The following is a 23,181-nucleotide window of genomic DNA, read 5'->3' as shown; positions in this document are numbered from 1 at the left end:
CCCTCGAGTGGAAGGTGGATGCTCAGGACACTTCTTTAAAGCGCGAACTGGGGGACCCTACTCCACTACAGGCCGGAGCCGCAACTCGGAATCCCGTGTCCTCGCTGACTTTCTGAGCTAGCACTTCCGCCCGGGGGGGGCTGGAATCTCTGAGACCCTTCCGGCCCTGGCGAGGGATTGAAAAGGCACTTCCGGTGTCTGTTGCCAAGGCGCCGGCCGGCCCACGGGCCCCACTGCTGGGGTCGTCCTCTGCCCCCATCCCCGGGGGCGAGATGTCGGGGCTCAGCCACTTAGAGTCGGAGGGCTGCCGAGACCTACTCGGCATGCTGGACAATAACGAGATCATGGCCCTCTGCGACACCGTCACCAACCGCCTGGTGCAGCCTGTGGACCGCCAAGGTAGGCGCCGGCGGGGGCCTGCTCAGCCCCGGGGTCGCGTCGGGAGGGGCGGCTCCGCGGAAGGGCCGCTCCGGGCTGTCACTCCACTGCTCTGCAGCCTCCTCGCCCGCGGAGCCGGGGCCAGGGACGCTGGTGCGGCGGACAGTGGTACTGTCCCTTTCAAGCTTTGTTGACATGCTGACCCAGAAGAGAGAGAGGAGCAGTTTTTCGTGGTTTTTCAGGAAGTGTGGTTCAGTTTTCAGTTTTGATCTCGGAGATCAGTCAGCTCCTCCTGTGTTCTTTCAGCCCTAAGGGAGATAAGAAATATTTGTGAGTATCCTAGGTAAATATCCACTGAGACAAATAAAAGGCAGGCAGTTTTTTTTTTTTGTTTGTTTTTTGTTTTTTTTTTTTGTTTGTTTTTGTTTTTTTCGAGACATGGTTTCTCTGTCTAGCCCTGGCTGTCCTGGAGCTGACTCTGTAGACCAGGCTGGCCTCAAACTCAGAAATCAGCCTGCCTCTGCCTCCCAAGTGCTGGGATTAAAGGCTTGCGCCACCACCGCCCGGCTAAGGCAGGCAGTTTTAATCCACATATGTCAGGAATGCTCATTCTCTTCTTCCTACATTCGCAGATGGGAAGTAGCAAGACCACACTTTTTTTTTTAAATAAATTTTTAAAAAAAAATTATAAAAGACACAAAGGATATATGTACGTTGAATTTATAAAACATTAAAATATATCCTTACTAAATACATTAGTGAAACGAATGTTGCTGAAAAGAAAGAGAAATGACAAACAAAACAAAAAGAAAAACACCCCCAAACCTCCAAAACAATCAAATTTAGAAGGTACCCTGAAATGGGTGGAAAACAGATGATAGCATCTTTAGGGAAGTTTGAAATAAGGGCATCAAAGATGCTGTGTGTCCGCGGGATAAGATCTTTGGAAGTTAGGTGTAATGAGTGCATTTGCTTTCTTTTTCTCTTTTTTTTCTTTTTTAATTCTTGCTGCTTTGCACCAGTAGTCTACCTGAAAGATATTTGGTCCATGTTTTCTGCCTAACTCTAGTTTAAAAACATCTTGAGTCCCCTGTTTTCCAGCTCTGATTATCTGTAGAATCAGAAGTTTGACAACATTCCTTGGTATCAAATATTGTGATTTTAATCATTTTCTCAAGGTTAATGGACTTTAGATATTTGGGGCATAGAAATAGTTTTTTCTTCTGGGTCAGAAATTTTCATTGTGTAGCCCTGTTGTCCTTGACTCACTCTGTAGACCAGGTTGGCCTCAAACTTGAGATCTGCCTGCCTCTGCCTCCCGAATGCCGAGTCTAAGGGTGTGTACCTCCACTGCCTGGCTAGGTAAAGGAAGTTTAAGGGCTAAGGGATTAAAAAAGCAGACAAATGGCTAAGTTCTTGCTTTTCAAGCCATGTTGTATAAAAGCAAGAATTAGGACAAGAGCTTAAATCATTTTCAATAAAATTAAAAATTTTGCTGATGTTGGGCAAATTAACAAGTGCCTTGTAACTGTTATTTGTTGTTGTTGATGTTTTTCTAGATGCTATTCGTGCAATATTAGTTTATAGCCAAAGCGTAGAAGAACTTCTGAGGCGTAAAAAAGTTCACCGAGAAGTCATATTTAAATATTTGGCAACACAAGGGGTGGTTGTCCCTCCAACTACTGAAAAACACAGTCTTATTCAGTATGTAAAAGGTTACTTGGAAGAAAAGTCACCAAAACTGAAGAAAGCAGCAGAGCCAGTTACAAAGACAGAGGACATCCAGCTCTTTGAGCAGGTATACTAGATTCTTACTTACATTCTAAATCCCTGTTCTGTCTGAAACTGTGCACAATCCTGGCTCTGAGGTACATGGTTCATAGTCCTTTTGTTTTCTGATGTCTGTCTCCTTTTCATGCTTCAAGACCATGAAAGTAACTTACATATAGAATATTTCTCAGATTTTCTGGTCTGTATGTAATTTATTGAATTGTGTGTGAGAGTGTATTCCTCTTTCCATAAATGAGAATTATTGTATGATTATAAGGTATACTATATGAATATTTTCATTTTAAGGGAAGCTGGAAAGCTATTGTAAATTTCCTATTTCATTTTATAAGTCTGCATTAGGTAGATGTGTAAAAATTTCACTTAAGAAATTTAAAAAAAAATTCCACTTAAAATATTAAAAAAAAAAAATTACACTTTTCTTCAGTTAATCCTGGTTGCTCTCAAGTATGTGTGTGTGTGTTTGATATTGAGTACTTAATGTTATTTGATTGAACTCTGGATAATTGCTGAGCTTTTATAGTAGGAAAGGATGTTTTACAGTCTTGTTTGCTTAATATACTGAAAAAAATACTCATAGCAATTTACTTTAATATACTAAAAAGAAAAAAAGAAATGGTTGTTATGTTTATTGTAAAGATATGGAAAATATACTTAAATATCATATATTGTGCCAAATATATTGAATAGCAGATACTTTGTTTAGTATAGAATATAGTATGATATCTTATTCCTGATGAGGTACTATATGTTAACATAGAAGCATGAGATCTAGTTTATAGAGTTTGTTTTTATAGTAATATCCCCTTTTAATTAAAAAAAGAAAAAGAAACAGTAGCTGGGTAGTGATGGCGCATGCCTTGAATTCCAGCACTTAGGGGTGGGGAGAAGCAGAGGAAAGTGGATTTCTGTGAGTTCTAGGTGAGTCTGGTCTACAGTTCAAGGACAGACAAGACTACACAGAATCCCTATCTTGAAAACAAAAAACCACACCAAATCAAAATAAAAAGTAGTATTAATTCCACTTGTAGAAAATTACCCATTTCAGTCAACTTTGGAAGTATCTGTTTAAAGAGAGTAGGGGAGCATTTTTTAAAAACGATTCTAACATACTGGTTAGAAAAAAAAAGTCATTTTATGCTAGAGCAGATGCCATGAGTGGCAAGAGCTTAATTAAGTAGAATTTATGATGACGTTAGAAAATTGCAGAAATTTCTCATAAGTTTTATTAATTACTATAGTTGTCTTATTTTTATAATTCCATTCATTTACAGTCCATAAGGGATCCACTTGAAGCAATTGTAAAGTTTTGAGAACTGTGTATAATCAGGAGGAAAAAATGCACAATTATGTGCATTATCATTGACTGTTCATCTTTTTTTTCTTTTTTTTTTTAGGTTTTTCAAGACAGGGTTTCTCTGTGTAGCCCTGGCTGTCCCAGAACTCACTCTGTAGACCAGGCTGGCCTCTCAGAAATCCGCCTGCCTCTCTGCCTCCTAAATGCTGGGATTAAAGACATGCGCCACCACTGCCCGGTGGACTATTCATTTTAATACTGATATTTTAAAGAGCTTTGTTCATTTCTTATTTTTATAAACTTACTTCTTCTAGGACCAAGTTCATTGCAATTAAACATAACATTCCTCTATTACTGTTTCATAATTGGTTTTGAAGAGTCAGGATATCAGGTTAGGTGGAATGTTACATGCCTGCACCTCAGCATACAGTGGACAACAAACTTGGTGATTGTCAGCTCCAAATCAGTTTTTGATACATAGTAGATTCTTCCTTAGAAAAAGTAAAACAGGAAAGGTCTAGGGGACCTATCAGGTTTGATTGATACCAAACCCAGCAAAGAAAACTGAATGGGAGTGAGTGAGGAGGGGGAGGGGGGAAGGGGGAGAGAGGAAGAGAAGGAGAATGAATGGATGAGAGAATGCTTAGGGGTCAGTCTGGACCTCTGGGCTCAATCCAACTTTACCTCAGTCTCCTGAGTAGCTGACACCTTAGCTGGGTGACACCGAACACAGCAGTGACCTTGTTACATTTTACTTGGCTAAAATTAAAATTTAAAAGGTTTACTTCCTTTTTGAAAGAAGGTTCTCTGGCAGGGTGTGGTCCCTTTGCCCTAAGCACGCAGTACACTGGCACTTAGGAATCAGCTTAGGGAGAACCTTGGCTGTGAGAGATGGCCTTTCACTTTACTTTCTTCTTGTTTCACAGCAGGGAAAGGAAGATAAAGAAGCTGAAAAGGTTGATTTTCGTCGCTTAGGAGAAGAATTCTGTCACTGGTTCTTTGAACTTCTTAATTCTCAGAATCCTTTCCTGGGACCACCTCAAGATGAATGGGGCCCACAGCACTTCTGGCATGATGTCAAGCTTAGGTTTTATTATAACACCTCAGAACAAAACATGACAGACTACCACGGAGCAGAAATTGTGAGCCTTCGCTTATTGTCATTAGTGAAAGAGGAATTTCTTTTTCTCAGTCCCAACCTTGATTCTCAAGGACTAAAATGTGCATCTTCTCCTCATGGATTAGTTATGGTTGGAGTTGCAGGGACTGTCCACCGAGGAAATTCATGTTTGGGCATATTTGAACAAATTTTTGGACTTATCCGTAGCCCTTTTGTGGAAAATACTTGGAAAATCAAATTTATCAACCTGAGAATCATTGGAGGAAATTCCCTTGCTCCTGGATCATCACTGAAACCATCTGTAACATTTGAACAGAGTGACCTGGAGGCCTTTTATAACTTAATCACTTTGTGTAATAGTCCTGAAGTAAGACCTAATGTAAGGCAGATATTGGATAGTGGGACTGGAGACCAGGTTTTACATAGTAGAGATGAGGCATTGTTGAACAAAAAGGAAATGAATTTGCCTAATCCTCTAAAGCATTGAGCACTGTACCTCAGCCTGAAGAAGCTGCAGAAACCAACACTGACCATCTCTAAACCACTGCAGATGTGAGGAGAATTGACATATTTTAGTTGAAGTACCCTTTTGGACTACAGACTAATGTGAAGAATACTTGCCTATTTCTACCTGAGTTACAGCAAATGTTTTGAGAACTTATTGCGGTCCACCAAATAAATTACATTTTAGATATTGTAGATACCTGTGTGCCTTAGAAACTTTAGGTAATATTAATGGAAACTAATCTCCGTTTCCAAGTAGCAGAGGTTAATATTATTCATGTTCATGGCCTATTAAATCTCTTACAAATGCATCTCACTAAAGTTTTGTCAAAAGATAACAGCATTTTAAAGATGTTTAATATAAAAAGTTTTAATTATATAAGATACAAATAGCAGACTTGTTCAAAAAGTCCTGTAATTTAGCCTGGGAAGAAAAACTTAGCTGCCCCTTTGAAACTTCTTTTTCAAGTTGCCAGTCCAAGCAGATACCTCAAAATCTGTTGCTTTCTGAATTATTTTGGGCAATAAATGCTGTTGTCGACACAGAACTTTTTACTGCTTAGGCTTCAGCCAACAATTTTTAGAATGTTTACAATAATGCTCTAAAGATGGAAGGTATGCTTTGAATGTTTAAAGGTATGCACGATTCCTAACAAATTACTATTTTCTCCTGATTGATCTTGACAGAGGTTGACTCTCCTCAAAATAAAAATAAATCATAGACTTGTGCAAATAAAAACAAACAAATAATAACAAAACCCATTTTGAACATAATATGGGTATGCACATATGTATACATATATCCTAAAAAAGTTTTCCACCTTTATGTTACTAGATTTGAGATCCGAAGTAGACTTGACAGGTTAGTTAGACAGTTGCCTTAGTGTTTAAATTGCTTGTCACCCAGTAGCTAGTTTGTTGATCCTGGATTTGGCTAGGAATTTCAAACTTTATCATTTGGAAGCAATTCTGGAAAATCTGATGGGGTATTATACTTGTTGAATTTTTTCATTTAACTCTGATAACTGGGGAGATTAATTATAGTTATTGGAAGTAAGAGGTGAAGATTCACCACCACCTCACCTTTGATTTTAGTGGTGTGAAGAGCACAAATTAGCGTGTTCTGACATAAAGAAAGGAAATTCTTTTTGTTTGTATAAGAAAAGTAGTCTGTTTAGATTTAGCCCACAGTTCTTAAGGAAAGCTATAGGCAATTTAATCACAAGCTGATTTTCCTCTTATTTTCTGTATAGTAAGTATAATTAGGTATAAAGGTACAGTAATCTGCAAGACAATTATGTTTATAAGGCAAAACCAACCAGATCACTTTTTTTTTTTCTTTTTTTGGTTTGTTTAGTTTTAGTTTTTGTTTTTTTGTTTTTTCAAGACAGGGTTTCTCTGTGTAGCCCTGGCTGTCCTGGAACTCACTGTGTAGACCAGGCTGGCCTCAAACTCAGAAATCTGCCTGCCTCTGCCTCCCAAGTGCTATGATTAAAGGCGTGCACACCACTGCCCGGCTCAGATCACATTCTTATCTACTCTCTACTTGGGTTTTGAAAATTCGATTTGATTTTTACTCTACCTTTTCTTTTTAAAAATTTTTCCAGACAGTTTCTCTGTGTAGCCCTGGCCATCTTGGAACTTGATCTTTAGACCATGTTAGCCTTGAATTGATAGAGATCTGCTCACCTCTGCCTTCTGAGTGCTGGTATTAAAGTCATAATCCACCACACCTCACTATACTTTTAGGTTTCAAATATCAATACCCTGTATATATGTATTTCAAGTATAAATACCCTGAGAAGAGCATAAGGTTAGAAACAAACCGTGGGCTGTTTTTGTCACTACTATAGACAGATTTTTTTTTTTAAAGTTATCCTCTATACTGAATTTTTGAATTCTTAAAAAGCCTAAGGAAGGCACAAATTTCTACACAGCTTTAAGTCAACTTGAAAATTTTGAGGTATTATTAATAGACTGAGAGGATTGGCTACTTTTTTCAGGTTAATATTTCAGGTTGGATATTACAACTGAAGCAATTTAACAAAGATATACAGAAATAATGAAGAAAATGTTCAGAGAAAGAAATCTAGAATTGAAATCTGTTCAAGAAGTTTAAAACCAAAAGAAAGTGCAAGTGTGTATGTTAGGGAACAGCTGAGACAAGCCATGTTTTGCTGTGTTCTACCTAGCTAATACTTGAAAAATGGCAAGTACTACTCTGCATAGAATATGGAGTAATTGATATGTTGACTAGTTCTATATCAATTTGACACAAGCTAGAGCCTTAGGAGGAGGGAATCTAGATTGAGAAAAGGTCTCAAAGGTAGAGCTGTAGAGCATTTTCTTAGTGGTTGATGGGGGAGAGCCCAACTCATTGTGAAGCCACCTTTGGTTGATGTTCTTGGTTTCTACAAGAAAGCAAGCTGAGCAAGCAGGTAAAGTAACAACCCTCCATGGCCTCTGCATCACTTCCTGCCTTCAGGTTTCTGCCATGTTTGAGTTCCTGTCCTGACTAACTTTAGTGATGAACAGTGATGTGGAAGTGTCCACTGGATATATTATTTCCCAAGTGGCTTTGGTCAAGGTGTTGCGTCACAGCAGTAGTAGCCCTCATTAAGGCAGTTAGGATTTCAGATTTAGGGATCTTCTGGGTTTTGCTGAAGGCTATTTTGCCTATAGCCTAAATAGCAGGGTACATGGTGAAATGCCCCTGTTAAGACTGACGAGCCAGCCAGGCAGTGGTGGCGCACGCCTTTAATCCCAACACTTGGGAGGCAGAGGCAGGCAGATTTCTGAGTTCGAGGCCAGCCTGGTCTACAGAGTGAGTTCCAGGACAGCCAGGGCTAACAGAGAAACCCTGTCTCGAAAAACCAAAAAAAAAAAAAAGACTGACAAGCCTTAGCTATTGGGGACTCCAGAGTGAGCCATGCAGAGCTGGAGATCGATGCAAAAGTAAGAGTTTATTGTTCTGGTGTGCTAGGGTTGTCCTGCACCTAAAGGAGAGATGGCAACTCCTGGGATGACCCCTTCAGCGAGTTTTTATACAGTTTCCAGGAACAGAATAGAGCATCAGTAACTAGGCACAATGTGATTGGCAGAATAGTGTGACTTTTAAACTGTCCTTAGGATATGAGGTATATAAATAAGGACATGTAAATAAAGAAAATATCTCATTAAAAAAAAGGGCACTACCAAAAAAGAATCTAGATTGAAACCCAAATAAAAGATTAATGTTTAATCCTTTTTGACTAATCCTCAGAATGAACATTGCCATTTGCTTATTGTTATCTTTTAAAAGCAAAGATGCTGAATAATATTTCCATTATTTCTGTAGAGTGTGTGTGCGTGTATACTATGGTTGGCATGTGGAAAGATCAGACAACTTGTGGAAATATATTCTCCACTTGTGGGGAATAGAGATTGTCAGACCTGGTGGAGAGGGCCTTTTTTTGCTGAGCCATCTTGCTAGTTCCCTATTTTTATGTAAGTATTTCTAGCGGTTAAACATTCTTTAGGAGTTTTGAATACATTGAGACATTGTCATGTGTTTCATATGACTGCTTCAATTTTATCTTTGAGGACTTGGCAAGGATGTGTTTTCTCCTCTCTGAGATCCTGTTAGCTTTCATTGGCACATTTTTTTAGCTTAGTATTAGCAGTCCCTTATGTGTTATGAATTTAACAAGTATCCTTCATCCTTGCTGGATGTTAAGTTGGGATTGCAATTGTTTCTTTTACATTCTATTTCTATTATTCATAAGAGATTAAAGTTTAACAGGTGTTTTGTTTTTAAATTCCTGGAAATGGGATTGAACCCAGGGTCACGGGCACTAGGTAAGCATATTACCCCTGAGATCCACCTTCTGTGCCTACCCCCTACCTCCCCCCCCCCACCCCCCACCTTTTAAAGTTTATTTTGAGACAGGGCCAAAGGCTGTCCTTGCCTCAGCCTCCTGGGAAGCTGGTTTTACATGGCTTGGACTGTGGCGCCTTTTACAACAAATACTTTTTTGTTTTTGACCAACAATGGATACTGATGACTATCTGAATGTAGTCATTGTTTAAAACTTTAATAATTTTAATATCTGAACTGGATGTAGTGGTACACACCTTTGATCCTAGCAACTCAGGAGGCAGAGGCAGGTGAATCTCTGTGAGTCAAGCCAATGCTAGTGAGTTCCAGGACAGCCAAAACTACATAGTCTTGAACTGTTTCTAAGTAAACAAACAACCAAAAAAAAAAAAAGATTTAAAAAAAATAAGTTATAATGGAGAGATGGCTCAGTGGTTAAGAGCACTGACTGCTCTTCCAGAGGTCCTGAGTTCAGTTCCCAGCAACCACATGATGGTTGACAACCATCTGTAATGGAATCTGATGCCCTCTTCTGGTGTGTCTGAAGAGAGCAATGGTGTATCCAGATACATAAAATAATCTTAAAAAAAGTTATACAACATAATACTCAACTTGATTCTCCACATGTTATACTTATTGGGAAAAAACTCATTCTGCAAACATGTATGCAGTTGCTAGATAGATAACTTAGGGCTAAGACCACTTGCTGCTCTCCCAGAGGACCTGCATTCAATTCCCAGCATGCACATGGCAACTCACAGCCATCTTTAAGTACAGTTCCAGGGATCTGACTCTATCTTCTGGCCTGTGTACATTGTACACATACAGGCAAAACTCACACAGGTAAAAAATAAAAATAGGTCTTTAAAAAAAATCACATATACTTTTACATATTTGTGTCATTAGTATTTGAAGTTTAGTTTGTAGTGAGTAATATCCAGCAAATGATATGAAAAATAAATTATTTTATTCTAGAACAAGAAAGGGAAAAATGTATTGTCTTTAACATATTATTTAATCACTATATACTCTGAAAGTGTTTTGCTAAACTTTTTTTGTGCTTTTACATATGTTTAAATATATTTGTTGTTTTAAAGTATAAAGTGGTTGGACAGAAACCAAATGAAAAACTGTTGCAGGAAATTCTTTACTTCTGATAGTTTGACCTGAGGTCTTTTGACTGATGGGGAGAGCATTTTTCAGTCACACTGCTGGAGATTCATGGGGAGGACTGCATAGTGTGACCCTCCCTATAAACCCTGGAACACAAGTGGTCCGGAACACAAGTAGTGGGAAGCTTTGTGACTTCAGAAAAACAATGTGTGTGCTATGCAGGAGATCCTGAAGGCACAGTGTTTTCAAAGATCTCAGACAGACAAATGAGGACAGTGATGGCTATTTGAAGTGATTTTTGGCCTGAAATTCATTTATTAGTCAAAATCATACTACATGTCAAATAGCTTTATGATGCCATCAAAATTTCATATGATTACATTTTCTTTCTTTCTTTTTGAGACAGTTTCTGTGTATAGCCCCAGCTTTCCTGGAACTTACTCTGTAGACCAGGTTGGCCTCGAACTCAGAAATCTGCCTGCCTCTGCCTCCCAAGTGCTGTGCTCTACCACTGCTTGGCTGATTACTTTTTCTTTAAAGAATCTTTTAGTTGTTATTTGGCAATTTCATACATTGCAATTGTGTGGAAGCTTCATTATGTCCACCCAACTCTCCTTGCCTGCTTCTCCCAGGTTCCTCTAGTATATGCCCATTCCCCTACCATGTCTCCCTCCCCACCTTTTGTAACTTTCAGTCCAGTTAAAGATGTCTGTTGTAGTGCAGACTGATCTCGTTGGCATGCTCTTATGTAGGCAGCCGTAGGTGCAGTGAGTTCATGAGCACACTGGTCATGCCGTGTCCATATGATGACACTTCACATCATTCTTCCACATCCTTCAGCCATTTTATTTTTAAAGCACATTGACTTCACTGGTAAATTTATTTCAATTGGTAATTATTTACTTGGCCACCATGCCAGGTAGATGAAACAAAAGTTAGAAGCATCTTACAGCATTTTAGTAAAGTATAAGTTACTTGCTAGAAGTTTATTAGGGAAAGCAGAAACTGTTGGAACAGTTTTATCAGCAAGAAAAGAGTGAAAGCAAAAGGTAACTTAGGAGTTAAGAGCTCTTGCTGCTCCAATGGGGTCTGGATTTAGTTCTCAACACTCACGTGGCAGTTAATAGCCACTCCAGTTTCAGGAGATCTGATGTCTTCTTCTGACTTCATGGGCACAAGATAGGCACATGATACAGATATATACATTCACTCATACACATACAAAGAAACCTTTAGAACATCGCATAACTGAGAGCCAGTGTGGAAGAACAGTCCTGACTTGTGTTCTTGAAGTTCCTCAATTTCTCAAACAAAATTCCTGAGATGAGTCATTATTTGACATGAGTGTATTACACATGAGAATAAAAAGACTTACATTTCCTGTTCCATTTTTCTCTGAAAACACAGAAATATAGAAAACAAGACTGTAGAAGGAAATACATTTTAGTGTAGACTAAAATAGGCCCATGGTCCTTTAGGACCATGATGTGTCTCTAATGATGCAACACAGACTTCAGCAACCCTGAAGCTGCTAAATAAATAAAGACACTACAAGAAATTCAAGCAGCATTTCCATTTCTTAAAAGGGTGGGTAACAGGATATAGCAGGTTATGGTGGATCATTGCTGAAGGCAGTAGAGTTTAATTTGGCTTTTTTGAGTTATACTGCTGGAGGAAGAACTAACCAGGAAGCCCATCCTCCACCCCCCCCCCCACCTGTTTATAGAAGGAAGGGGTTCACAGGAGGTTTTAGGATCAGGGTAGAGACTGAAAACATTTCTTATGGGAAATATTTTTGGGAACAATATTTGGGGAAAATATTGTATAGTGAAGGATTTTCTGTACTGTTAGATACCTTGCATAAGTGACACATGAATGAACAAAGTGCAGTCTTGAAGAGCTGCTTATTTTAAGATTATGAGGTCACGTGGATCCTGTACAAACAGTTCAGTTCTACAGAGCTGCTTATCTCTTCACCATCATCTCGGCGTTTTGCATACTGCTGAAACTGTTGGGGTTTATTTGAAACCACATCCAAATACTGTGAGTGCTATGAAAGAGTACTTCTTTCCGGAGCTAACTAACAGGCAGACTGAGAGCCCATCTAAGGCTATCTGTGGATAGACCTGTTCCTTTTCCTGTACATAGGAGACAATGTTAGTGAAAGACATGTAAAAAATATAGTAAAAAATATTTACATAGATCAATTGCTAAGAAAGCCAAGCTTTATAGAGCTACTGACTATGGAAGACTTCTGTGTGGCCAGCAGTTTGTCATTAAAAGGTCTTGGAGTGACTGACAAATCTTGTGTTTCGGCAGCTTCTGGTTCCCCTTGATTTCTTTTCTTTTTACTAAACTTATGGTCTGGCCAGTTAACTAATAATTTAACTATCTTCCATGGCTGGGGTCTTGGACTGAATAAAAATGAGAAAGGAGGAGCCAGAGATGTGGCCTACACACACACACACACACATCCCCGCCCCCCATCCCCCAGAGAGAGAGAGAGAGACAGACAGAGACAGAGAGAGACAGAGACAGACAGACACAGAGACACACACACATATGCACACACACATCTCATAACACAATAATAATTTGTTTTTGAGAGTATGTTGTCAGAGGCACGACTGCATTTACTTGAGAAGCTTTTCTTCTTTGCATTCCAGGAGTAACCGCCAACTCTTAAAGACTTCAAAGGCCTGTGGAGTAGGCATGTTTCCACTTGCTCAAGAGGCCTCTGGCTGTATGCATGTACCCAGGTGTGGCCCAACTAGCCAAGTGGTGCTTCTTGAGTACGTCAGAGTTGGAAAATGAAACCCAGCATTACATTTTGCAGCAGAGCATGCTAACTGAGTGAACCAGAGCTCTTCCTGCCAGTGCTGGTGCTTTCAGAGCCTGGCCATCCAGAAAGGAGGCTGGCTGTCTTAGTCAGGGTTTCACTGCTGTGAACACACATCATGACTAAGGCAACTCTTATAGGACAACATATAATTGTGGCTAGCTCACAGGTTCAGAGGTTCAGTCCATTATCATCAAGAATGGAGCATGACAGCATCGTACAAGAGCTGAGAGTTCTACATCTTCATCTGAAAGCTGATAGGAGGAGACTGGCTTCCAGGCAGCTAGGATGAGGGTCTTAAAACCCATGCCCTCAGTAACATACCTACTCTAGAACTGCCACATGCACTCCAACAAGGACACACTTCCTAATAGTACCATTTCCTGGGCCAAGCATATATAATCCATCACATTCCACTCCCTGGCCCCCCATAGGCTTGTTCAAACATATGAGTCTATGGGAGCCATACCTACACATAGTGTAATGCAAAATACATTTAGTCCAACTTCAAAAGTCCCTACAGTCTATAGTAGTACCAACAATGTTAAAAGTCCAAAGTTCAAGGTCTCTTCTGAGATTCATCCAGTCACTTAACTGGAATCCTCAAAGCAAGAGAGGGAACCAGCTGGGCAGACTCCAAGCTTTGCATCTCCATGTCTGATGTCAGGTCTTCAACTCCTTTCTCATCTTTGTTGATTGTAACAATGTTCTGTCTCCTGGGCTGGTTCCACTCCCTATTAATACCTTTCCTCAGCAGATATCCCACAGGGCTGGCGTCTCAAATATCTTGGGGTCTCAAAGGCAACGTCAAAGTCACAGCTTCTTGATCCAGGGTCTGGGATCCACACATGATCTTCTGGGTTGTCCCAAGGACTTGGGTCACATCTCCAGCTCAGCCCTCTGTTGCACTCCAGGATCTGGTTGGCACCATTCCACTGCTCCTGCTGTTTTTGGTGCTCATCCCATAGTACTGGCATGTCCAATACATTGGGGTCTTCTGCTGCAATTAAGCTTCCTTTTATGGTGCCAAGCCTCAACTTTGTATGACCCCTTCAGTCTTGGGCCATCAACTGCAACTGAGGCTGCACTTTTCACCAGTGGCCTTCCATGGCCTCCCACAGTGCTGAGTCTCAGCTGCTCTTCATGACCCCTTCATGCCTTCAAAACCAGTATCACCTGGGTGATTCTTACACATTACCAAGTACAGCTACAGCATGAGGTACAACCTCGGCTATCTCTGGAACACAACTTCTTTGTGCTCTCAGAAAACACTACCCAGAATTCACCTCAGTGAGATGTTGGCTTCTCTCTCTCTCTCTCTCTCTCTCTCTCTCTCTCTCTCTCTCTCTCTCTCTCTCTCTCTCTCTCTCTCTCTTTCTCTCTCTCCCCTCTCTCTTTTCTGAGGCAGGGTTTCTCTGTTTAGCCCTGGCTGCCCTGGAACTCACTCTGTAGACACAGAAATCTACCTGCCTCTGCTTCCCAAGTGCTGGGATTAAAGGCGTGTGCTACCACTGCCCAGCTAAGATGCTGGTCTCTTAATCACAGCTAATTTCTTAGCTCCAGTTAACCAGCATCAGTTGTTCCAGTAGTCCCTTTTATTCAAGACTCTAAAGCCAGAGTCTTGTGGCCAAAGCTGCCAAGTCCTGCTGCTTGCTGGGGCTGGCTGGAACATGACCTCCCCTGCTTATTCTATTACCAGCTTTCTGTTTTCCAACTCCCTCATTGCCTAAGCTTGGCTGTCCTTGAACTTTCTCTGTAGATTGACCTTGAATCCAGAGATCTGCAAGGTTTCTCCTGGGATTAAAGTTGCGTGCCACCATGCCTGAACTTAAGCTTTTCTTCACTTAGAATTTGCTCTGTCCCAGAATGGCCTTGAACTCAGAGATCTGTTTGGCTTTGTCGCCTGGGATTAAAGGTATGTACCATCAACGCTGGAACCTAAATTTACCTAGGTAGGATCTTGCCTCTAAATCCCACTTCCTTAATCTATCAACTCCTAGAACATGGGATTCAGCTCCATTCTACTTCCTTGTGCTCCTTTAATACATGAACCATGTATTTCATATTTTTATTTTCTCAGCTAGCTATGGTTGTTTAAAATGCTCTTCATGAGACTTAACCAGATAACAAAGTCTCTGTTGGGCTTTTTGGAATCTTCCTTTGTCAATGCAATTACATCTCTTCACCTTAGCCTCAGGCACACTGTTCAGAGAAGGGCAAAAAGCAGCTACATTCTTCATCAAAATACCACAAAGACAGTCTCTAGGCCACATATTAAAACTCTTCTTCTTTTAAACCTCTAGAGTCATGCTTCCACAGTTCAAATCACCCTTAGCAAAAAAGTCTTCCATATTCCTACTAGGATGGCCGACTAAGCCCCACTGAAAGCATTCCACTGCTTTCCAAATCCAAATACCCAAATCCTCATTCTTCCAAACAAAAGCATGGTCAGGCCTATCACAGCAATACTCCAAACCCTGGTACCAACTTCTGTCTTAGTTAGGGTTTTACTTCTGTGAACAGACACCATGACCAAGGCAAATTTTGTAAGGACAACATTTAATTGGGTCTGGCTTACAGGTTCAGAGGTTCAGTCCATTATTATCAAGGTAGGAGCATGGCAGCATCCAGGCAGGCATGGTCCAGGAGGAGCTGAGAGTTCTACATCTTCATTTAAAGGCTTCTAGGAGAAGACTGGCTTCCAGGCAGCTAGGATGAGAGTCTTAATGCCCAAACCCACAATGACACACCTACTCTAAACTGCCACACATACTCCAACAAGGTCACACCTCCTAATAGTGCCACTCCCTGGGCCAAGCACATACAAATCATCACAGAGGCTGTGAACACCAAGTAGCCCACACCTCAGAATTCTTGGCAAACCACACATGGCAGTGAGGCAGAGCAGCTGTTGAGCCTCCATGTGGACTGCTCAGTCTCTGCAACCCACAGGTGACAGGACTCATCCCTTACCACAGAGGGTAGGTAAGGCCTGTCTATAGCGTCAGTCACAGACTCCGTCTTGGTACTTAGATGGTCGAATTCTGAGGCAAATTCGTAAAGTGGCTAAGCCCTCTGAAGTGCCTATACAAACACCCGACAATTTGACGTCAATCTCCATATCCCACAGGGTGTCAAGAGAGAACTGACTCCTCAACATGGTTGCTGTGACGTGAGGACACCTGTTCCCTTGACCTCAGTGTGTGAGGGAGAAAAAAGGATTGAAGAATGTTTACACCCAACCCCTTTGTCCTCCAAACTTAGTTTGCTTTAGCTCTTTTACACCTTGACAGTCTGTGGGGTGTCCTTACAGCTGTCGCATGATTGCTCCCCAGCATAGCTCATTATCAAACACTGGGCCTTCAAGAAGCAGTCTCTGATGTGAGGACTGATGAAATGGATGTCTTCAGTGCTGCCCCACCATCCAGGACAAGGGACATGCAGACCAACTTCCACCACCAAACTTAAGGTCGCCAGAACAGATGTGGTGTGTGTGTGTGTATGTGTGTTCTATTTCCTGTTACTGTCCCCTCCAGTCTGCTGTCACCAAGGCCGGTTTTACTGTACTGACTTTCTTTGGGGTTTTCTTCCCAACAGAGAGTGAGAATTTGGAGTTATACATCATTTTTTAAAAGTATACACTTTGTTCTTTGAAACTTCCATATATTCATATATTATATGTGATCATATTCACCCACCACTCCCTCCATCCCTAGAACTCCCCATTCCATCTGTCTCCCAGCTTCATGTCCTCCTTTTTTGTCAGTGTTATTAGTAACCCTGCTGTGTCCAGTTAGCAATGCTCATGGTTGTGTTGCCACTTCTTATTTTCTTATGTGCCATTTTTCTGTCCCCCACCATGCATTTTTGGCTATCATTCAGCCCCTTCCCTCCCTTTTCTCCCTTCACTCTCTCCCACCTTTCCTCCCAACCGACTTCCTTCCTTCCTTCCTTCCTTCCTTCCTTCCTTCCTTCCTTTCTGTTTTTTTTCCCTCAGAGACAGGGTTTCACTGTGTATCTCTAGGTGTCCTAGAACTTGCAACTCACTTTGTAGACCAGGCTGGCCTCAAACCTACAAAGATGCTCCTGTCCCTGCCTCCTGAGTGCTGGGTTTAAAGTTGTGTGCCACCATGGCCCCGCTCAGCTTTCTTGACTATTGACATCGTTCCTCTCTTTCATCCCTAAGAATTTAGTCTACATTTTGTTATCATGACCTTTGTTTTTCCTGGGTATTGGGGAAATATATAATCCACCACCTGACCCCAGTAATACCTGATAAACCTCTTATGCCAACCTGAGTAACTGTGCTACCCCCTAGTGGTAGCAACATTCATGTGGATAAATGGGGATGGAAACTGGCATAGTCACTAGGGAAGTCAGTGTATAGGTTCCTTAAAATACTAAAAATAACAACTACATGACCAAGCTATTCGGCTCCTACACAGAAACACCCAAGAGACGTACCACAAAGCTTATCCATGCTTATATCTGATTATTCTCACTACCAAAGAAATGGAATAAGCTTATATATATTTACCGGCAGATGAATGGATAAAGAAGATATGTATACATATACACAATGGAGTTTTATGAAGCTATGAAGGCAATTTAAATCATACAGGACATTTACAGAAAAATGGATGCAACTGGAGATCATTACATTAAGTAAAATAAGCCAACTTCAGAAAGGCATATACAGCATTTTCTCTCATGCACAATTTCATTCTCTCTCTCTCTCTCTCTCTCTCTCTCTCTCTCTCTCTCTCTCTTTCTCTCTTTCTCTCCATCATCCTCACTGCATGTGTGTGCCTTGCAGCTGGGGCAGAAGGTTATGGCTTAGATTTTCAATATCTCCAAATGTCTATTATGAAAAAATGGCCAAAGTTTGGGCCCTCAGAAGGCTCTGATCTCATGAATTGTCTAATCCATGTATGGATTCAGAGCTCAGTGAGTTGTAGGAAAATGCTTATGAAGGTGAGCTCTTTCTCTTTTTTTCTGGCCAGGATGTGATAGCTTTGGTCTGTTATTTACTTCCCACCATAAATGTTCTGCCTCGCCACTGGCCAGTACACTAGGGCCATCCAAATGCTGACCTTAATCTCTGAAACTGTAAGCAAACCCCCTCTCCCCACAGGTAAACTTTAAAGACTAAGTGAAGGTTGATAATACAAAGGAATTAGGGTTTTCTTAGTCATTTTTGAATGAGCAGATACATTTTATTTCCTAAAGTAAATTTGCTCCAATTGATGAATTTGTCCTACTGACACAAGTTATTGATTTCCTGAGGATTTTGATAAAAATTCTAGTTTCTCCACTCTTGAGTATTAACTTTAAATCATTAAATTTTAATTATTTAAGCATGTAGTCTAGATTCCATTTTACTAGAAACAAATTTTTAAAGGGCCAGATAGCATGAGATGATATTGCAAATGGCTTCTCCTTTGTACCTGCATCCCTTCTGGGTTGGTCATAGTTTCCCACATAGTATTAAGAGGAGCCAGAGCCCTGTATCCTTTTCTTGCTCAGAACCAGGTGCCTAGGATGCTTCTCAGCGTCATCTGGAAGGAGGGCCTCCTTTCGCAGCATTTCAAAGCAGAACGTGGAAACTTACTGACATCTTGTGGCCAAGACAGTTCTCTGAGGATTTTCTGTCTACATCAAAGGATTGGTTGGCTTCCTATTGGTCATCCAACAAGAAAATACATCCTTCTGAAGGTTCCTGAAGATTGTAATGGTTTTGAAGTCCTGTCTCAAAGGGTTGCAACTTGGCAGCAGAGCACTTGGTCTGCATATGCAGGCCCATGGTTCAACTCCAGCCTAGCACTGCAAAACAAAAGACTTCTGTTTTATTAAACAGTTTTTATATTAATTAACCATGTGTGTGTGTGTGTGTGGTATGTGTGTGTGTGTGTGTGTGAGAGAGAGAGAGAGAGGGAGGAACAGAGAGAGAGAGAGAGAGAGAGAGAGAGAGAGAGAGAGAGAGAGAGAGAGAGAGAGAGAGAGAGAGAGAGAGAGGGAGGGAGAGATCAAACTCAGGTTGTGAGACCTGACAGCAGATGTCTTACCTTCTAAGGCTTCTTGCTACCTATCCCTCCCGCCCTCACCTTCCCAACCCCAAGTCTGTTTTGAATTAATTGGTCCATGCCAAACATTGACAATGGTTATGATGACTTTTCCATTCCGGGGCAGAGGAGGGTGGGGGACTGTGGGACAACTACATGAGGATACTGGGTTGGAGGCCCCATGGGATGCACACAGTGAAAGTTAGTAGCTGAGCTCATGACTTAGAAAGGAGATTTTAATCATCACTAAGGAGAAGTCAAAGGATGCTTGTGGGCCAGGCAGGGGAAGAGCATCAAATCAGCATGTGTTTTCTATTCTGGTGTCCAGTCTCCCTGCCTCCCCCCCCGCTCCTGTGCACTCTTTCTCATGTTAAGAACTGAAAATAAATGCTTATGCAGTTAGGCAAGCAAGTGCTCTTCTGCAGCATTCTATCCCTTTTCAGACTGCTGTTCTCTGGGCTGGTCTCAGTCCCTCCCCATTAGTATTATTCCGGTGAGGGATGTTGGAGCCAGTGCTGAAATGAAGGTCTGCAATGCTACTTTATGATATGCAAATCTGAAAGAAACAAGCCAGGATTTTGCACATCAGAAATAACCTTGCTGAAATACTCAGTATTCCAGAGAAACTGCTAACAATTTAAATATGAATAACTTTATAGCTAGACAAGAAAGCGGTAGGGCAGGTAAATTTTTGGGAGGGGGCAAGGAATTTTTAGTAAATGTAAATGTTTGTGCTTGGTGAATAGCTGTTTAAGAAACCCTTCTTCTGACCTTTTTCTCCTAGTAGACTCCTAAGTAATCTTTGCACTGTTACCTGCTAAAGAGAGAGAGAGAGAGAATGTGTGTGTGTGTGTGTGTGTGTGTGTGTGTGTAAGAGAGAGAGAGAAAGAGAGAGGCACATATTGCTGAATACATTGTTTTTACGTAACATACTTAATCAGTCGGTATTAGAAAGAGACAGAGCATCCATCCATTGCCCCAGGTGAAGAAATCTTCTGTGCTTCATGAAAAGTCCTTTTGTTCTATTCAAAGAGGCCACAGGAGAATCAGGAGTTCAAAGCCATCATCATCCACAAAGGAACCATGCGCTTGTGTGGCAAGATTATTATTTGTTAATATGATCAATTATTCCAGTTATGGATTTTCTTATGCAGTATAGATGGGATAGATCTTTCCATAATTTGTAATGTAAGTATATTTAATCCATTTTTTAAATAGGCGATGACAAGTAGGTTAGAGAATCCTCCATGTGATTATAGTGATTGCATTCCGCTTTGGCTTCAGAACTTAAAGCTGCATGGCTTATATAATTATAATATATAAGTAGACTTTGTAGGTTAATGATGCTGCTTATATTTTTACATCTATGTGTAAATAGGTATTTGCTTATATTCTACTGCAATTTCAGAGAAAATGTATCTTGGCGATTTAAGTGATTTTAATTAAAATATTTAATATAAATAATGCATCTCATCATGTAATTATATAGCATAAGCTTCTCTAAATAATAAAGCAGAAATTGCTGCTTGAAGACATGGGGCCATGATTTGAGTCAAAACTCTCCAGAGAAACAGAACCACTGGGCAATTTCTCATGAGAAACTGGACCATATCTTTGTGCAGAGAACTCTATGGTCTGCCACCTGCATGCAAGAGATGTGGGAGAGCAAGTACTGTAACTCATCCTGAGGGCAGAATAAGGTAAGCTGTTTAAGCTTTAGCATGAGGCATGGACAAGAGGGAGTTTCTCCTCTGTCTTTCATTCTGTTCAGGCCCTAGGCAGTTCCAAAGGTGCCTACCCCGTCTCAAGAGGGCTGTCTGTTACCTGCGGTCTACTGACATAGTTTCTAGTCTCACCCAGAAGCAAGGTAGAAAGATGTAGAATCTGTCTTAGTGAGCAAGCAGGGTGGAATATTTCAGTCTTAAAGGAAACTGGTATACAGCACCAGTCTAGCTGACTAACAAGCCCCAGATTCTGTGAGAGATACTTTTCTCAAACACTGTGATGGGACCTGGGAAAAACGTGTAATGTTGGGCTGGAGAGATTGCTCAGTGGTTAAGAGCACTGACTGATTTTCCAAAGGTCCTGAGTTCAATTCTCAGCAACCACATAGTGGCTCACAACATCTGTAATGTGATCTGATAGCCTCTTCTGGTGTGTCTGGAAACAGCTGCAATGTACTCATATAAATAAAATAAATCTTAAAAAAATGTAATATTGACCATAGGTCTCCATATGCACACACATGCACCTACATACCCATGAACATATACACACATAGACATATAGGAAACATCTTTATGAAACATATCAGTATGCATAGTGAATATGCACCCACAATTTTTTTCATTAAAAAAGAAATGACAATGGCCCAAAATAAACAGAGATTTGATATAGAGCTGACAACTCTCATATGTGAGGTTTCTTAGGCACCAACTTCAATATTTTGGGCAGGAGATAATGGGGTAGCACACATCGCTGGAACAGCTGGAACAGTTGCATGAGATATGGGGAAGAAAACTTAGGAAGGAAAAATGCTATTAAGGTAAGAATGAGAAGGGTCAGAGTATGACTGACCATAGAGTAGAGGGACAGATGTGTAAGAGTTATCGGCAGTTCCAAGGTTTTAAAGAAGATGGCAAATAACTTACAGTGTTAATAGAAATCAGTATCATTGTGCAATGCTTGTGGTCATGGAAGATAAAGAGTATGCATGGACCCATACCAAATTCATATACCTCCTATAGAGATACTGAGGTGTCTCTGGAGATGCATTGTCTTAGTTAGGGTTTTATTGCTGTGGGCACCATGACCAAGGTAACTGTACTGGCTGGTTTTGTGTGTCAACTTGACACAGGCTGGAGTTATCACAGAGAAGGGAGTTTCAGTTGGGGAAGTGCCTCCATGAGATCCAGCTTGTGGGGCATTTTCTCAATTGCCCCTTGTGGGTGGTACCATCCCTGGGCTGGAGGTCTTGGGTTCTATAAGAGAGCAGGCTGAGCAAGCCAGGAGAAGCAAGCCAGTAAGGAATATCCCTCCATGGTCTCTGCATCAGCTCCTGCTTCCTGACCTACTCGAGTTCCTCTGGTGATCAACAGCCATGTGGAAGTAAGCTGAATAAACCCCTTCCTCCCCAACTTGCTTCTTGGTCATGATGTTTGTGCAGGAATAGAAACCCTGACTAAGACAGTAACTCTTATATGACAACATTTAATTGGGGCTGGCTTACAGGTTCAGAGATTCAGTCCATTATCATCAAGGTGGGAGCATAGCAGCATCCAGGCAGGCATGGTGCAGGATGAGCTGAGAGGTCTACATCTTGTTCCAAAGGCAAACAGGAGAAAACGGGGTTCCAGGCAGCTAGTAGCCCAAGTCCACAGTGACCTACTCCAACCAGGCCACACCTCCTAACCGTGCCACTCTCTGAGCCAAGCATATACAACAATCACATGCATGAACTTTCTGCTGATTATGACTAAGGCCATGCAGTTATGACTCCATCCAAAACAAACAACAACAACAAAAACCAAAAATAGAAACTATTATTGAGCCAGGAATCTCCTGGAATGACTATTCGCGTATGCTAAAAGAGACTGTGTACAACAAGGTACTGAAATGGTGGTCACCCCATCACTCTTAACCAATATGAGGCATTAGAACTGGCTTGGTAAAGCTGGGCAGTGGTGGCGCACACCTTTAATCCCAGCACTTGGGAGGCAGAGGCAGGTGGATTTCTGAGTTCCAGGCCAGCCTGGTCTACAGAGTGAGTTCCAGGACAGCCAGGGCTATCCAGAGAAACCCTGTCTCAAAAAACCTTTTAAAAATAAAATAAATAAATAAATAAATAAATAAATAAATAAATAAAGAAAGAAAGAAAGAAAGAAAGAAAGAACTGGCTTTGTGGATTCATAGATCACTGTGGCTAAAGAAAACATTTTAATAGACTGTCAAAGCATGCAATCCTTTAGTCAAACCCAGAATGAAGTCTAGTTATAACTTAGTTTTTGAACAAAGGCATGTTCGAATGTTATTTTAATTAATTGTGACATATTGTTACAGGCTGCTGATAGTTTTAAACTTCCCTTCCTATTTATTGTTCTTTGGGACTATCGCACCTCCTGAGTACTTGCTGAACAATAGGTTCTAGGAGAAGTGAAGTGTAGGGGATGGTTTAGCTTCATTGGCACTCTGCTGTCAGAGGCATCTTCCTTGTCCCCAAGGCTT

The 23,181-nt window shown here is 41.0% G+C and overlaps 1 protein-coding gene across 1 annotated transcript; it reads left to right on the top strand.

The window, feature by feature from the left end:
* Positions 1 to 5,630, top strand: CUNH3orf38 (chromosome unknown C3orf38 homolog). Its single transcript, XM_031364214.1, has 3 exons — positions 1 to 399; positions 1,938 to 2,176; positions 4,390 to 5,630. Exons 1-3 carry the CDS (start codon positions 273 to 275, stop codon positions 5,068 to 5,070), a joined length of 1,047 nt encoding a protein of 348 aa, XP_031220074.1. The 5' UTR covers positions 1 to 272; the 3' UTR covers positions 5,071 to 5,630.
* Positions 5,631 to 23,181: the final 17,551 nt, after the last annotated feature.

The sequence above is a fragment of the Mastomys coucha genome, unplaced genomic scaffold (assembly GCF_008632895.1).
Source record: "Mastomys coucha isolate ucsf_1 unplaced genomic scaffold, UCSF_Mcou_1 pScaffold12, whole genome shotgun sequence".
NCBI classification, from domain to species: Eukaryota; Metazoa; Chordata; class Mammalia; order Rodentia; family Muridae; genus Mastomys; species Mastomys coucha.
The sequence above is the reverse complement of the archived record's forward strand: the minus strand, read 5'-3'. Positions and strand labels throughout refer to the sequence as shown.